Here is an 18212-nt window from a genome sequence, read left to right as displayed (position 1 = left end):
GTGCTGTAGAGGACTTTAGTGTTAATTCTCAGAGTTCTGACAAGAGGTTTAATTATGAGATGTGTTAGAAGATAGTTGGTTTTTTTGTTTTTCTTAATCTGGGTAATCCTGGTTTGAGGGATATATATGTTGTGTGGTTTTTACCCAATGCTGACTTAGGATGGCTCCCTAATTCCCCAGGGGTTTCCACACTGACCTGGGTGTCGCAGTTGTTTCCCAGGTGTGTCTACTCAGGCCTGGGATGTCTCCCTAATAACCAAGGTTTGTCTCTTATTTACCTGAATGTCTCCCTAATAGTAGGAAAGATGTTTATACCAAGAATCATTCTGTCCCCTGTCCTCCTAGTGGTCCCAGGTTTTACCAGTGTGGTATTGTGTGACATAAATAGTGAGTAAAGAAACCGATGTTGGGGACTGGGTATCAGGGAGAAATTTGCTGTAAAAAATGGCTTATCATGCCCTGACTGGTGTGGCTCAGTGGATTGAATGCCGGCCTGCAAACCAAAGGGTCGCCAGTTCGATTCCCAGTCAGGGCACATGCCTGGCTTGCCGGCCAGGTCCCCAGTAGGGGGTGTGCAAGATGCAACTGCACATTGGTGTTTCTCTCCCTCTTCCTCCCCCTCTGTCTAAAATAAATAAATAAAATCTTAAAAAGTGACTTATCATGAAGGCATATATGTGGACACATTCATTGAGTCTTTATAGTGCCCCTTGAATGTGATATAATTGAAATGTTTTTTTTTCATGGTTTTCTCTTATTCTTTTAGGTGTAGTATTTCTGTTCGGCAAAGTTTGGATCAAATCTGCCGAAACCCATGTGAGCTGTTGTGTCATGGTAAAAAACATTGAGCGAACGCTCTACTTCCTTCCCCGTGAAACGGTAAATGTTAGTGATTAGCTTTTAATTCCCAGTGCATTCTGTGCTCTGCCATCAGGCCTGTTCTTCAACAGGACTATGAATTATCCATAACCTTGATGCTTTAAAAAATTATTTATTTTGAGAAAAAGGGGAAGGGAGGGAGAAAGAAAGAAAGAGAGAAACATTAATATGTGGCTGCCTCTCATGCACCCCCCTTTGGGGACCTGGCCTGCAGCCCAGGCATATGCCCTGACTGGGAATCGAACCAGCGACCCATTGGTTCGCAAGCCAGCACTCAATCTGCTGAGCCACCCCAGCCAGGGCCATAACCTTCATGCTTTTATCTTGCACCACTGATTGTCAGTAGCTCCACTAGAGGTTGGGAAAAGTAGAGAAATGAAGTAAAACTCTGTTTTTCTGCTTGTTAGAAAGTGTGAAAGACTAACAGTGTCTGAGTTTTCATGTGCAAGCCTACCTTCCCCCACTTCTCATTTCCATAGTAATGGCGGTTGGGAGTATATGGTTCTAAAATGTGCATGGAGTTTGGCCTCATTTTTGTGCTTTTGCTGTATAGGCAGCCATACCATTTCCTCTATGGCCATTTAACAGGGTCAGTTCCATTTGCTCCTCCTTTTATATCCACACTCCCCTTCCAAACCCAGCTTCTCCTCATCTGTGTTGAACTGTGAAGATTCCTGGTCAGGATTTGCAACACTCTTTTCCCCATTTGTAGGACTGATTGATCACCTTTATCTCTAGTTTGCTTTTATGATGCCATTGGGAAGAATTGGGCATTGGGTTTAGTAGATTTTTGGGTCCATTTGTACCTTTGAGCTCACCTGTAAGACTGTTCTATTAAATGTGTAAGTGGGTGAGGATGAAAATTGATTTAGACTTGGGTTTCCGGTGGTTGAAAAGAATTATGTACAGATACTCTTTTTTTACCGCCCCCTTCCCTCTCCATGGGAGAGCAGAAAGTTGATCTGAACACAGGCAAAGAAACAGGAACTCCAGTTACGATGAAAGATGTTTATAATGAATTTGATGAGAAAATTGCAACAAAATATAAAATTATGAAGTTCAAGTCCAAGGTTTGTATTCGGTGATAATTTTTTCTGGCTCTAATTATTAGTTGATTGTTCATTTCCTAATTTAGCAAATAGTTGTTGCGTATCTTTGTGCAAAATGTCCTCTGTGGTGATAATTCATCGAATAGAAGTTTTATAGATCTCAGTGTAAAACCAGTATGGGTAGATTTGTGAAGATTTTTTCTGTCTCTTTAAACTGCTTATGAGATAATGTTCATTAATTTGAATAGAAAGATTACTCATAGCAAAGTAATTGCTTCCAGTACTTGAAGCATATCTTGTGTTCTTATTCCCACATGGAGAAGAAACTGTTCTGATCTTGTGTGTATTAGTTGTTGCCAAGTTGTCTTAGTCAGAAGGTTAAGTGAGGTTTTATTTTTTATTTTTTTAAAGAAATAATAGTGGATATTTATTATTGAAATCCACATAGTTTATGTAGACACTCTTCTTCATAAGCCTGGCACTGCAGGACAGAAAGGTCATCATTCTAGGTCATAGGGGTAGGTGTCCCCCTTTGGTGAACCCACTCCAGCAGGAATAGGGTGGGTCATGTGTAGGTTGTGTCCCTCATGCAGGAGAGGGTAGGTTTTATTTTTGAAAATTAGGGGCTATGATGCTATTCTGATAGAACAAAAAACTTTTGTTCCCGTGATACATGTTGATCAATTGTGAGATAGTGATTTTGTGAGATAATCAATGCCTTTGGCCATCAATATGGGGGCTGTAACTCACTCAACATACTGGCTATTCACAGTGACTGCAATAAAGGGAGGGTTGAGCTGCTAAAGGTAAGGCTAATGGTCTTAACTATTTGAGCTTTGAATTGTGGCTGGTGGATCAAGTCTAAAATTCTAAAAGCGTGTGGTGTAATGGTGAAGAGCACAGGCACTGGGGCCATACACCTTGTGCCTTTAAGTCTTACCCCTACTGCTTTCTAAGTGCTGAGTGACTTTGGGGCCTATTTCTTCCCCCGAGCAGTGGGTACTTGTTTCAAGAGTTGCTGGAAGGGTTAACTCAATTCATATTAGGTTATCAGAACAGTTCTTGGTACATAGCAGATGCTCAGTAAATACCAGCTCCAGTTATAATCCTAATTGTGAAATTTTCTAGAAAGATGGGGTTGCTTAATATTACAGAGTAGCAAATGATTTAAGGAATTGACATTGTAAAATGTTTAAATCTTTTATTGCCCTTCTTGAATGCAAATGCTTCTAAGTTTTGTAGTGTTTAAAAGAAGTCTTTTTAGCACTTAGTCACACAGTGCTGTAGTCTCAGTTGAAAGGGGAAACTGGGGCCTCTTTGGCTTTAGTTACCTTTGTGTTCCATAAGGATGCTAGATTCCTAAGGATTAAATACAGGGACATGCATTGTGTATGTAATGTTCGTCAATTTATTTTGTGAGAAATTTTCATTAATAATTGTAAAATATCTGCTTACCCAGATAGTGGAAAAGAACTATGCTTTTGAGATACCTGATATTCCAGAAAAATCTGAGTACTTGGAAGTTAGATACTCGGTAAGTCAAACAAAGAAAATTGCTGGGTTTTGGAGAGAATGACATTGTTCTATTTTTGAAATTTCAGCTGGCTTTCAATTAGTATTCACAGAACTCCTGAAGCCCACAGTTCACTGAGGTGGGCTTACAGTAATGAATAATTAAAATGGATAAAAATTCAAATACATAGACTACTGATTGTACTGCTTTCCTCTGCATCTTTAAATAAATAAGTCAAAACCACACAACTCTTTTTGTCAAGTGGGACGAATGCCACATGATGGAGTTCACCATCATTAGCCTGTTGAAGTGTCCCTTCCGAGCAGTAGAAAGGTGAGAGAGGAGAGTGTCGGTAGTGTCACTATCGTGCTGCTCTTGTTCCTGTGACAGGCAAGGTCATGGCTGTGGGCTGTTAATTAACTGGACCTTAACCTCCTTTTACCTTTATTCTAGTGTTTTGATCCCACAATGTTGGAAAAGGGAAACTTTTAAGAAATGTTTCTGACAGTGGTGATGAAATGTACCATGGAGGCATTTTGAATGAGTCCCATTCTCTTGCTTTTATTCTTCTAACGCACTGGCACTTATTTGGCCGTTCTTTATCAGTAAGGCATATATGACTCTGGACAGAAACCCTCTTTTGGGGAGCTTCTTGGCCTACTTTTCTTCTAATGGGTGTCATCAAGATGCATTATTTTGTCATTGTGAATTGTTTTTGTTTCCTACTGTGAATTGTTTTGGATTTCATTTGTGGCAAATTACATTTCATATATATAAAAGGAGTTTCTTCTGGTACTTTATAGAGAGGCTTTTGTTTATTTCAAATACAGACTGTGGAAAATGTGAAGTAATAATTTTAAACAAAAAAGATATTTTCCCCCTCTTTGCCTTTTTCAGTCTGAAATGCCACAGTTTCCTCAAGATTTGAAAGGAGAAACTTTTTCTCATGTATTTGGGACTAACACATCCGGCTTGGAACTGTTCTTGATGAACAGAAAGATCAAAGGACCTTGTTGGCTCGAAGTAAAAAATCCACGTAAGGAAAATTTGACTTTCAGAATCCTAAGTAAATTGCTGATAGATGTGGTTTTTAAATGGGAAGTTAGGGAATTGGTTATTTCAGTGTGTCCACTTCCTTTTTTATGTGTTTTTTTTTTTTCTCTCTCAAGGTTTTCCTTGAGTGAGTGTAGGGAATGTGTTTAGAATCACTTTGTCACTGTAATGCCTGGCAGTATAGTCACAGGGAGGCCTTAGATAGCCCAGGTGGCATCTGGTCACATCCCTTGTGGTGCTGCTGTCAGTGTGGACTTCTGACCTGGCTGATATGGCCCAGCTGTTCTTCCTAATTAACTACTAACCTCTGCAGGAGAGGGGTATCACTTCGTGGTGGTTTGATCTCTTACCTGATGTTTTGCAGTATTTGCATCTGTGATACTCTCTCGTCCTCACAAATCTCTTAAAAATGTTTTATGATTTCTCCAAGACAGTGATTTGTTTTTTAAAAAACCTGTTTCGGGTCCTGGATTCTTCAGAAAATCAGATGGAAGCTGTAGACCTATCTCCAGGAAAATGAGCGTATGGGCACACACACACAAGGATTTGCATACAATCCAATAATAATGTGGCTTATTGTTAGTTAAATATTATAAGACATTTTTATTAGAAGATGGGATTGAAGACCTCCATCACAGATGTCTTAGTTATAATATTTGTTTCTTTTTCAATAAATGGCTATTGATCTGTTGTATTTTTTTCTCTTTTAGAGCTCATAAATCAGCCAATCAGCTGGTGTAAAGTTGAGGCAGTGGCTTTGAAACCAGACCTGGTGAATGTCATTCAGGATGTCAGTTCCCCGCCACTCGTGGTGATGTCTTTCAGCATGAAGACAGTACAAAATGCAAAGACACATGAAAATGAGGTGAAGAAAGAGGACGGAGTTTGTATCTATGCCTTAGATGAAAATACTTGCTTGAACTTACACAGCTTTGCTACAAGGGAAAGCTGTTCTTTTTGAAGGGGAAAGAATACTAATTCATGACCAAACTCTTTTTAAAAGACTTAAACTGCTGGACTTATTTTTATTTATTTATTTATTTATTGGTTTAAAATTTTTTTTTATTTTGGAGAACTTTAAATTGACATAGAATAATTTAATAAACTCCCATATACCAATCACTTATATTCAGCAGTTAGCAAGATTTTGTCATACTCCTTTTTTCCCCCCTCCTTTTTTCCCTCCTGAAGTAGTTTAAGGCTAATCTCAGACATTTGTATCATGTCATACTTTGGTATGCATCTCTCAAAGCGAGCATACTTTCTTATATAATACCATCATCACACCTAGAAACATCAACAGCAATTCCTTGATATCATCTAAAATATCCAGTCCACATTCACGTGATTTCTTTTTCTCCAAAATGTCTTTTAATGTTCGGTTTATTTGAGTCAGGATTCATACAAGAATCACAGATGGTGTTTAATTTTTTATGTCTCTTGAATGTCTTTTAAATGGGAGCAGCTTCCTCCCACCCCTTACAATTTATTTAAGTGACTCTGACTTATTTAAGAATGACTGTTGGTTGTCTCATAAAAGGCCTCATTTTCACTGGGGGCCACATCAACCTTGTGGTTGCCTTCAAAGGGCTGAATGTAGCGCTCCTTGCCCCTAGTTAAGGAGCAGTTACATGTACACAGTCCTAAAATTACATTTGGCCCTTTGAAGTCAACCTCAACGCTGATGTGGCCCTGAGTGAAAATGAGTTTGACATCCCCTGCTCTATACCAACCGTTGGGCAAACTATGGCCTGTAGGCTAAATACAGCCTACCACTTGTTTTTGTAAATAAAGTGTCATGGAACACAGAATTTTTAAAAGTTTATTTATTTATTTTTAGAGAGGGGAAGGGAGGGCGAGAAACATTAATGTGTGGTTGCCTCTCATGCACCCCCACACTGGGGACCTGGCCCACAACCCAGGCTTGTGCACAGACTGGGAATTGAACCAATGACCCTTTGGTTCACAGACTGGCACTCAATCCACTGAGCCACACCAGCCAGGGCGGAACACAGAATTTTTTATTCACGTACATATTATCTCCAGCTGCTTTTGTGGTATAGAGGCAGAGTTAGTAGCCATAACAGAGACCGTGTGGCCTGCAAGGCCCAAAATATGTACCATCTGGCTCTTTATAGAAAAAGCATGCAATTCCCGTTCTTTAGCAATAAAGGATTGATTAGATTCAGGTGTGACTTTTTTGGCCAAAAATACTTTATATGTAATGCATTGTATGTCATATTGTATCGTATCAACAGGCATACAATGTCTGGTTAAACCACTCTTAGTGGGGCTGATTGATTATTCGGTTGAAGTTTTCATTTAGGTTTTTCAGCCTTGGTACTGCTGGTTTTTTGAGATGTTTAATTCTCTGTTGTGGGGGCTGTCCTTTGCATTGTGGAATGTTTAACAGTATCTCTGGCCTTTATCTGCTAGATACCAGTAGCACTCCTCCCTCCTAGTGTGACAACCAAAAATGCCTCCAGACATCTCTAAATGTCCCCTGGGGGTGGGGGGCAAAATTGTTCCCAGATGAGAACCATTCATTTGATGGCTTCCTTTGTTAGTGATTTTTGCATGAATTAGTTATTTCATTAGGAGTTGTATTGGGCTGGCCAAAAAGTCCATTTTTTTTCTGTAAAAGACAAATTTTTCATTTTTACCAGTAACTTTATTGATTTGGGTATATTGAGCATGCTGGCTATCTCCTGCTATTGGCTTCTAGTGGCTAGAGGCCAAGGGTGCTGCTGAACATCTTCAGTGCATAAGATAGCCCCATGGCAGAGAATTATTTGGCCAAAATGTCAATAGTACCAAGAAACTTTGCAAACCACTTTTGATATGTTTGATCAGTCATAGTACCTTTACCTTCTCCGTGCACAGATCCTTTTTTGCATTTCAGTTGCATTTTTTGGTTTCTTGAATAATAAAGCATAATACACCAAAAATGTTTCATATTCTGTCTTCAATATTAAGATGGCTGCCCAAAAATTCAGCAATTTTGATAATTTTTAAAAACGCACTCTGATATGGCAGCTGTCACAATACAGTCTAACAAAATTGTTTTGAATGAAGTTAAAGACAACTAAACACTCGTAGAGCGATTGCGCGGAAAAAAACTAAATGGACTTTTTGGCCAACCCAATAAAAGTGTGGTTTTCTAATTTTGTCATTTCCATGTTTATTAAACATGTTAAATATTAGAATGTTTATAAATTAAACATTTATAAAATTAACACTTCCTCATTAACTATATTTGGTTATGCTGTAGTAGTTTATACAGGAAAGATGAGAGAAATGTAAACTTCTGTTTATTGCAAATTATCTGAGTAGGAAGTCAGGAGCCTACATTATATAACAGTGTTGACCGACCATTTATTTATTTATTTTTGTTTGTTACTTGTTTTTGCTTCCTCTTTTGTGTAATATTATGAACTCATGTGTATTATATACATTCAGTATGTTTAGTCTATTGCATTCATCATTGTTATTTTTGATGCTTAAATTTGTCTTTCATTGGTCATTGGGACTTTCTTTATGTTTGCTTCTAAGTCCTTTTGACATTGATGGGGATCTTTTTTAACAGCAGAATTTTGGTATTACTTTTCCACTGATATATTCTTAAATTTTATTTATTTATTTTTAGAGATAGGGGAAGGGAGGGAGAGAAACATTGATGTGCGAGAGGTACACTGACTGGTTGCCTCTCACACAGACCTAACTGGGGGCCTGGACCACAACCCAGGCATGTGCCCTGACTGGGAATCGAACCAGTGACCTTTTGGTTCACAGGGTAGTGCTCAGTCCACTGAGCCACACCAGCCAGGGCTGGAGTATTTTTTTTTATGCTAGAAAGCAAGAATGTTATGAAAGTCTAAGAAATGTCAGAAGGACTCAGGAGCCAACTTGAAGACTTTCCTATGGGCCCAAGATGGGACAGTTTGAGCATGGATAAGAATAACTGTGACAGATTCAAACAGGTGAGTTCATAATGATATTGTAAACACTATTACAACCACACTGGTCACCAGTGAAAAAAGCTAGGGAATCAACTCATTATGGTAAAAACAGATCAGTGAAGGGATTGAATCATGCATTTATCTTGACTTTTGAACATATATTCTACCTTAGCTAACCAAATAATTGTTATGGGGGAGTTTCTCTTCACAGGTTTCTAGCCAATAAATGGTGAAGGAAAAGTTGACCATTAGACACTTGCAATCCCTAGTGAAATAGAGGATTTAGACACTGGTCACCAGTGGCTGCTAATGTCACTAAGACAGACAGAATCATACATAATGTGCCTGTGTCTTGTGGTAGAAGTAATCAGTAGTACTGCTAATGTATTCTTGCCAAAAAATTGTACCTGAGCTTGAGCGAACCTTTAGATTTAACTGTGAATTTATAGGCAGTACAAAAACAAAGGGACATGTTAAATGACATTATTGTGATAAAGGCAGCAGAATCCACACCATGGGGGAACTCTACAGGACAAACGACCCAGTCTCTTCAACAAATAAATTTCAGGGAAACAATAGGGATGTGTGTGTGGAGGGGGTTCTACCTATAGTTTTATTTACTAGCCACTTGCAAAGTATAGATAGGCCTTATTCAGTAAATAAAATGGAAATAGTTGGGAAAACATGACAATTTGAATCCTCTCTGGGTATTTAATGATTTTAAGGAATTCCTGTTAACCATACTAGCTGAAATGATTGTATTACATTTTTAAAATGTCTTATTTTTTAAAGAGGGGAGAGATCTTTTGCCCTCAGTGCCTGGGGACGTTCTTGGTAGTCACAACTTCAGGATGGGAGGTGGGCGGGGGGCAGTGCTGTTGGCAGTTAGGGATGCTGCTGTACACATCGCCCAGTGCACAGGATGGTCCCCACAGCGAAGAATTATTTGGCCTAAGATGTCCATGGTGTCAAGGTTGAGAGGTACATGCTGAAATATTCCTGCATAAAATGATGGGTCTGGGCTTGGCTTCAAAATAATCTGGGGGGAGGCAGGAAGTGGATTAGGGGTATAGATGAGTTGATAATTGAAGCTGGGTGATGGGTATATGAGGGGTGACTTTATTCTATTTTTTGTTTAAATGCTCTCCTAATAAAAAGTTGAAAATATCCACATGTAGTAAAGTCTGTATCTTTTAATATCCTTGGTGGTTTTGTTGAAAATGCAGAATATGTAGTAGGTGTTTGATAAGTGACTTTTTTCCTCCTTTGTGTGCAGATTATTGCTGTGGCAGCTTTGGTTCATCACAGCTTTGCATTAGATAAAGCGCCGCCACAGCCTCCCTTTCAGTCACACTTCTGTGGTATGTATTTTTTTTTACCGGGTTTACTAATGCCTTGATAGTCTTGCTTATTTTTTCCCCAGCTGTTGGATCAGTAACTTGTTTTTTTTTTAAATGTTTTCAGGAGTACTGAGTGTTTTATTGGATTGGTTGCCTCTTGTTCAGCTGGTTTGTTTTGTTCTAAGAGAAATCAGGAGGCAGTTTGAGACATTGTTTCTGTTGTAGTAGTTAGTCTGTTGGGGTGGAGTAGTTTTTTCCTGGGTTAACTATTTTCATGATGTCATTTCAAAAGCCCATCATAAAATAAAAGCCTGGCCAAAGTGTTCTGTGATGAGGGAAGATGCCAAGGAATAAAGGAATATTTAACCTATTTGGGAGGAGTTACAGTAGTATCAAATTGCCATTGGGTTGTGCAACGTGTAAAATTCAGTGGGTGAAACAGTCCCACAGATTTTGCACGCCCAGAGTCAGGCTCCAAGGACCATTCTGGCATATTCCATGATAACAGCTTAGCCAGTTAGGTAACCGCCTTTTTTTTAAAGGCATAATACAATTTGATCCTAGATTTTTTTCCAGCACAGAAACACACGAACTGGGGTAGCACCTCCTGTCTAGTCTCTTGAGGAGGGTTAGGAGAGTGGGACTCAGGAAACAAGCACAGAAGAAAGCATGCTATTATTATTGTGGAGTGTACCCTTTTTTACTAGGTTTTTTTTTTTTTTAGAAATAATTGACATACCTCATTGTGTAAGTTTAAGCTGTGTAGCAGGAGGCTTGATTTCTATATATTGTGAAATAAATACCAAAAGTTTACCCTTTAAGTGAGGTGGAATACATGGGGAAAAATGATGAGAATAACCTGGAAAGTATGTGGAAGAGAGTAATTGTTAGCTTATCTCAACATACATTTACTTAACCTCCTCTGTGTATGTCACTTTGTGAACAGCTATGGCAGGGACCTTATGGTATGGTGAGGGAAGCTTTGGTCATCTTTACTTTTCCAGTTTTGTGAAGGCTGGACTGAGTTTCTCCATTGTATGGTGGTTGCAGCTTATAATGGTGGTGAGGCATTTCCTTTGGGAAAGGCTGATAAACATCCTCCATTTTGACTTAGATGGATAGCAAATGTTATCTAAGCAGTTTTAGCAATCGTAGGGAGTTAGGATTCTGTGTTCGGCTATTTTTTTTTTTAGATTTAATCTTTTAAACTTAAAATAATTGAGATAGTCATGTAACATTGTATTAGTTTCAGGTATACCACATAATGATTTGATATTTGTATATGTTGTGAAATCACCACAGTAAGTCTAGTTAACATCTGTCACCATACATAGTTCCACATTTTTTTTCTTGTGATGAACACTTTTAAGTTCTAATCTCTTCATAACTTTCTAATATGCAGTATATAATAGTAGCATTAGTAACTGTAGTCACTAAGCTGTACATTACATCCCCATGACTTACTTATTTTATAACTGGAAGTTTGTACATTCTGATTCCCTTCTGTCATTTCACTCACTTCCCCACCCCCTCCTCTGGCAACCACCAATCTGTTCCCTGTATCCAATGAGTTCAGTTTCTTTTTGTTCTTAGATTCCACATGTAAGTGAAATATGTTATTTGTCTTTCTCTGTCTGGCTTATTTTACTTAATGTCATGCCCTCCAGGTCCATCCATGTTGCCACAAACGTCAAGATTTCTTTCTTTTTATGGCAGAATAATATTTCATTTTCTTTATCCATTCATCTATCGGTGGACACTCAGGTTGCTTCCATGTCTTCGCTATTGTAAATAATGCTGTAATGAACATAAGAGTGCATATTTCCTTTCAGTCACTGTTTTCATTTTCTTTAGATAAATACCCAGAAGTAGAATTGCCGGATGATATTGTAGTTCTATTTTTAATTTTTTGAGGAATCTTCATATTGTGTTCTGTAGTGGCTGCGCAGATTTACATTCCCACCAACAGTGCACGAGACTTGCCCTTTTTCCCCACATCCTTGCTAACACTTGTTACTTTTTATCTTTTTTATAAGTCATTCTGTCAGTGATCTCACTGTGTTTTGATTTGCATTTCTCTGATAATTGCTTATGTTGAGCACCCTTTCGTGTACCTGTTGGCCATCTGTATGTCCTCTTTGGAGGAATGTCGATGCAGATCCACTGCCTGTTTTTAATTGGATTGTTTGGTTTCATTTGGTGTTGAGTTGTATTAGTTCTTTATATATTTTGGCTATTAACCCCCATCAGGTATATGATTTCCAAATATGTTCTCCCATCTGGTAGATAGCCTTTTCATTTTGTTGATTGTTTCCTTCACAGTGCAGAAGGTTTTTTAGTTTGATATTGTCCTGCTTGTTTATTTTTGCTGCTTATGCCTTTGCTTTTGGTGTGAAATCCAGAAAATTATCACCAAGACTGATATCAAGGAGCTTACCGACCTCTGTTTTCTTCTAGGGGTTTTATGGTTTCAGGTCTTATGTTCAAGTCTTGAAGAAACCATTTTGAGTTAGTTTTTGTGTATGGTGTACAACAGTAGTCCAGTTTCATTCTTATGCATGTAGCTGTCCCATGTTCCCTGCACCATTTCTTCTTGGCTCCTTTGTCATGAATAAATGGACTATATATATAATGCATATGTATGTATGCATGTTTATTTCTGCACGTCCCATTCCGTTCTGTTGATCTGTGTGTTTGTTTTTATGCCAGTACCACATGATTTTAATAACTAGCTTTGCAATACAGTTGAAACCACATAGGGTGATGCCTCCTGTTTTATTCTTTTTCAAGAGTGCATTGGCAATTGGGGGTCTTTAGTGGTTCCGTACAAATTTTAGGATTATTTGTTTTGGCTGTTCTTTTACGGTCCAACGACATGACCAGTGGAAATACTTGGTTCTCTTAATTCTTCAGAGATTGGGGGGAATTTATATTTAAGATAGTTTCTATTTAGAAACATTCAGTGTATATGTACTTGAACTTGGCTAAGATGTGTGTTGGAATCTTTATTTTTCCCTTCTTACAGTTGTGTCTAAACCAAAGGACTGTATTTTTCCATATGCTTTTGGTGAAGACATAAAGAAAAAGGTAAAGAACTCATTATTTATTTCTCTTAAATATGAAGCATCTGTTTAGATTGAGAAAAGGAGGATGGTGTGGATTAATGGAAACATTATTTTTATGTGAATTGGTCACCTCTATTCTTACTATATTGGAGTGTGACATTAATCCATTAAAATGTATTAGAAATGTAAAACTAGAAAAATTATTTAGCAATGTTTAAATGTTTCACCACCTGAAAATAGTGGGATTCTACAGTGTATGAATAGATGGATAGGCTCAAATTTTCTTTTAGATAGCTTACTAGGAAGCTTTTCCAAAATGCACGATCATGTGGTTACTGTTTTGGGAAACCGTAAAGGTTTAGAGCTCTGTACCCCTCCCCAGCCCAGCTTAAAGGGAGCCAAGTGAATGCTGTGGATATTAAAGGGGACATGTATTGGAAAGGTTGATGCAGGCTTGTCCCAATTGATAAGTGATCTCTAAGCCCCAGTGTACTCCATGAAGAAGCTTACTCTCAGTATATTCCATGGGTCCTTAATAAAATGAGTGGGGTGGGTTGGTGAATTGGGTAATGTAGTGATTTTTTCCCTCAAAAGTAAATATTCAACGTAAAGGATTTCTTCTTGAGGGAGTATGTAGTTTCTTTTATGAAATGATGGTGCTGGTAAATATGTAGGTTTCTTTTGTTCTTTTAATGTTCTTACTTGACAAAATTAAAAGTTAGCAACCTTGTCAGGTTCTACTTATTTTAAATCAGCTTGAGAAGTCCAGTAGCCTGGTGGTGCTTTCAGACCAGGCTGTTATTTGTGAAGTGCCCCGAATTACCTATCCAAGTAGGAAAATTCATTCGAGTCACACTGATGTTTTTTAGCCAAACTAGTTATAGAAAATATATAGTAATCAACTTCCATTTTAGAAGACTCTCAGTAAATAAAAGGAGAGTCTTTTGAACACCTGATTTGTAGTTAGTAATCCAAGTGGAAGCCTTTTGTGTGAAGATAGGTTTTATTTATATTTAAGATACTTGTAATTCTGAAATGTATGATTGCTTTCACTCTAGTTTCTTATTTATAGATTCTTACACCACCATTTGATATTAACTTACACAATCCTCGGACCTTCTTTATGTGGTAAATACATGAAGAGTGAAGTCTACCAGGGATTATATAAGAGAGTAGGTAATATTTTTGATAGGTACTCTGATTCGTATGTATGAAATGTGTCCAGATGCACAAGCGTGACCCTGTGGAGGGGTGTTTCTGCACTTGGTAGTGCTCAATACTTAATTTTTTTTTCCCTTGATCCTCTTATCACTAGCCCCTAAGAGACTTTATATAAGTAAGGCCCCTAAAAGACTTTATATAAGTAAGGCAAAACCTAAAAGCAGGAATTTCGTTGTTGCATTTAGTTTTGACCTGGATGGTTTCTTTTAAGCCAAAGAAATCTTGCCCTGCTTGAAGGAGCTAAGGTATAGTACTTGAGAGTAAAGAGTAAGTGACTGGTTTGTTTTTATCTAACAGAAGGTGAAGGTTGAGATTGCCGCAACAGAAAGAACACTGCTAGGTTTTTTCCTTGCAAAAGTTCACAAAATTGATCCTGATATCATTGTGGTAAGTAGAGTTTGATCATGGCGCGGGGAAGCTCTTCAGTCCTTAGTTGTTTTCATGGTGACTGAATTGGTACTTTTTGAGCAGCAAAGAATCTTTTCAGAGTGAACGGACCCTATGGACTGGTGGTGATTGCTGTCCTAGCTGCTAACAGAAAGGAGGAAAAAATTGGACTCCAATATGAAATGAGATAGTATTTTTCTCTATTAGAAAGGCAACTCATGAGTAATTATTGAAATTTATGCTACCCCAGTTATTTGCACTTAGACCACCAGCCTGTAAGTTGATAAGCTTGGGTCAGCAGTTGATTTCTCCAAAATTGTGGCTTAGTGGCCCAGCTGCATCGCAATCCCAGGATTTTCAGTTTATGAGCTCAGTGGATCTCTGATACATTTCTTTGAGAGCTCAGGGCTAGGAATCTGTTTTTTTTTTTTTCCTCTCTTGATGACAGGGTGTGCTTCGCACAAGATAGCAAGGTAGTAATTCAATGAGTTGTTCTGGTTTTGGTTTTTTACTTTTACTTTTTATTTTGTATTGGTTTTAGGTGTACAGCTTAGTGGTTAGACAGTCATGTAGTTTACATACTGTTCCCTTGGATGTTTCTAGTACCTACCTGGCACCATACACAGTTATTGCACTCTTATTGACTATATTTCCTATGTTGTACTTATATCCCCATGACTATTTTGTAACTACCAATTTGTGCTTAAATACTTTCAATCTCTTTCACCCAGTCCCCAACCCTCCTCCCCCTCTGGCAGCCACTGGTTTGCTGTGTTTATGAGTCTGTTTCAGTTTTGTTTATTTTGTTCTTTAGATGCCACTACAAGTCAAATCCTATGGTATTTGTCTTTCTCTGACTGATTTCACATAGCATAGTACCCTCTAGGTCTATCCATGCTGTCGCATTTACCCCAGTTTTTAAGAATCGTAAAGCAACATTTTGTTGCATGTTTCCTCTGGCCTTCCTTAGTTTGTAGGCTCCTCAATAGGAGTCCTTCCTTTTGTCTTTTTTTTTTTCTGGGTTTGGGAGGAAAGTAAGATATAAATGCCTATATTTGAAATGTTCTATTGGTAATTTGGTTACATCGAAGCCTTGCAAACATGTTGCCATGTATTTCTCTGCATTCATTTTTGCTGTTGGATTCCTTTCCTGACAGTGGTGTAGCCAAAGTACGGGAGCCTGTAGGTTATTACCGGTGTCTCTGCACACACTCCCCTCGGGCACAGGTGGCAAACATAAGGCTCTACCTTGTTTTATCTGGCCCGGCACCTTGTTTCTACCTGGCGGTAGCATGGAGCCCCTTGCCCCTAGTTAAGGGGTAATTACACTCATACAGTCCTGAAATTACATTCGGTCCTTTGAAGGTAACCACGAGGCTGATGTGAACCTGGGTGAAAATGAGTTTGACACCCCTGCCTTAGGGTATTTCAGGTCCTATGTTGAAAGTGTCAGGAAGATTCTGTTCACAGCACCCTACCCTGGTGCTCTAGCTTAGCACTAGACCCTCACTGTCTCCACTAGTAGTCTGTCTCTTGGACCCCAAGGAGATGTCATGGTGCTTAGGGTAGCTGGTCTGCCATAGGATATTAGAGCCAAGTCTGTGAGTGAGAGTCCAAAGTGGTGTAGGGGAGAATCCTGACATGGGTTTGAGTCCCTGATCCCAGGCATGATAGTTTGAAAATGAGACGTCCTCACGTCCGTTAGGTGTCTTAATAGATAAAACTGCCATACATATATAGCAGAATATATTTATAATTAAAATTAATAACAGGTAAATCTATTTACTGATCTGATTTATTGTAAACTTTAGCTTTTTTAATAAGCATAGTCAGTGAAGTGTATTATTCACAAGATGGAAACTATCATTATAGACATGGAAAATTTGGTTACATTTTTGAGATATTTTCTACTTGGTATAGTTTTGTGTCCTTGTTTTTTACAAGTTTCTTTTTCAACTGTTGAGTGGTATTGGTTAGTTACTTTGTTGCACATTGATTAAGAGTCTAGATCAGTAATGTTTAAACTCACTTCTTTAGGAAGAAACTACATGCAGTTTCCTGAGTTTTCTAGGAGTATATGTGTAAATGTCACACACTACAAACAAGATTCTTGGTTTTTAAGGAAGTAAAATGGAATTGTTTGAATATAGCTTTTACTAATCACAGAAAAAGTGTGAACATTAGAATTTTCATTTGCCTCTGAGACAATGAGGCATGAGCTGCAAATTAAGACATGAGATGAAGCTTGCATCAATTAGGATGAGATCAAGTGTATTCCAGCAGGCTGCTGAGCAGCCTTGGGAATGTCAAGGCTAATGAATGCCGCTGCTGAATAAATTCCTGAAGAAGAAAATCCCAATTGGAGGTAAGCTCATGATGCCCTCTGTTAAAGACCAGAAAAAGAAAGGACAAAGAAATTCTGTGGATATGAAGATAAACCCTCTAATTTGTGTTGGATATATTATTGGCTGCCTTCTTTTTCCAACTAGGGTCATAATATTTACGGATTCGAACTGGAAGTGTTACTGCAGAGAATTAATGTTTGCAAAGTTCCTTACTGGTCCAAGATAGGTCGACTGAAGCGATCCAACATGCCAAAGCTTGGGGTAAAATAATTTTCAAAATCTTGCTTTTTTCTTTGACTTTTTATATGCTTTGACTAGGACTTGATTGTCTTGTGATAGGACGTTTTAACTTGGGCACTAAATATCTTTTCCTTTGAATCCAGCATTTTATTGGTAAAAGCCACTGGTAATTTTAAAAATTAGCTGTTAGAATGTAGAGAGAGCACATATATGCTACCTCCACTTCAGCGGTACCAAAGCATTAGCTCTTAGAGCGGATTGCTGGGCTCAGAAATCATGGATTGTGATCATTCAGCAAGGCAATGGGAAGGAAGAATGAGAGGGAGTCGACAACTGAATGCATAAGAAGGCAATGGGCTAAGCGTGTTCTGTTAGTTACCTCTCACAGGGGTACCAGAACTGGTTCAGAATCATAGGGAAACAACTGAGTTTTTTGAACCCAGCCCCATCTGACCCTTTTAAAGCCCATGTACTTTCACTCTATCTGCTTGCTTCACTTAGGGAGATTTTGGTGGTTTTGTATGAAGCACCTTTATTTCCTAAACCTGATACTGCTCAATGCTTGAAATCTTATATTACTTAAAGTCTATAAATAAAATGGGCATGTTGTCTTATCAGAGAATCTAGGAATCTGTACCTTTTATAATGCTCTCCAGAGGATTCTGCTTGCTATGGATTGGAATTGGGGCTACTGCTCTTGCTTCTTTCCTTGTTTGTGTCTTTGAGGTGATAGAGTACTTATTAACACTTCATCAGAACAGTTGCCTAAACTTACTCCTTATCCTCTTCAAGGTTTTTTTAATATGGCATCTTCTTGGTGAGGTTTGCCCTGACCACCCCATTTAAGATGCAGCTCCCCCAAATTCCTTGTTCCCCTCACCCTGCTCTACTTTTTCACTTTTCCATATACCTGTTACCCCTAAAAGTATATAATACCTTGTTTATGATATCTATTTTTAATTGTATATTTCAAGTGAGATTGGGAATCTTTTCTGTTTTGCTCACTGTTATATCTGGGTACCTAGAAAAGTGTCATTCCAAACTATTTGATTGGTGGCTGCATGAATGGTTTAGTCATTGTTCAGTCATTGTAATTTCGGGGCTAGCTTCAAAGCAAGTTAGCACGAAGTGTTCTCAGTGTCTGCTTTTCCATGGGGTTTT

General features: G+C 38.3%; 1 protein-coding gene across 3 annotated transcripts in view; it reads left to right on the top strand.

Annotated features, from left to right (window-relative positions):
* POLA1 (DNA polymerase alpha 1, catalytic subunit) overlaps positions 1 to 18212 on the top strand; it is a 295619-nt gene that overhangs the window by 21377 nt on the left and 256030 nt on the right. For 2 of the 3 annotated variants that reach the window (XM_045855967.1, XM_045855969.1), the window contains exons 11-19: positions 767 to 879; positions 1833 to 1949; positions 3388 to 3462; positions 4339 to 4477; positions 5205 to 5359; positions 9730 to 9814; positions 12819 to 12880; positions 14377 to 14466; positions 16956 to 17072. In XM_045855967.1, coding sequence (XP_045711923.1) covers positions 767 to 879; positions 1833 to 1949; positions 3388 to 3462; positions 4339 to 4477; positions 5205 to 5359; positions 9730 to 9814; positions 12819 to 12880; positions 14377 to 14466; positions 16956 to 17072 — 953 coding nt within the window. The remainder of the gene's footprint in view (positions 1 to 766; positions 880 to 1832; positions 1950 to 3387; positions 3463 to 4338; positions 4478 to 5204; positions 5360 to 9729; positions 9815 to 12818; positions 12881 to 14376; positions 14467 to 16955; positions 17073 to 18212) is intronic. The other variant, XM_045855968.1, reaches the window with a different exon arrangement.

Source organism: Phyllostomus hastatus, unplaced genomic scaffold (genome assembly GCF_019186645.2).
Source record: "Phyllostomus hastatus isolate PE091 unplaced genomic scaffold, TTU_PhHast_1.1 phas_scaffold_12, whole genome shotgun sequence".
In the NCBI taxonomy this organism is placed as follows: domain Eukaryota; kingdom Metazoa; phylum Chordata; class Mammalia; order Chiroptera; family Phyllostomidae; genus Phyllostomus; species Phyllostomus hastatus.
The sequence above is the reverse complement of the archived record's forward strand: the minus strand, read 5'-3'. Positions and strand labels throughout refer to the sequence as shown.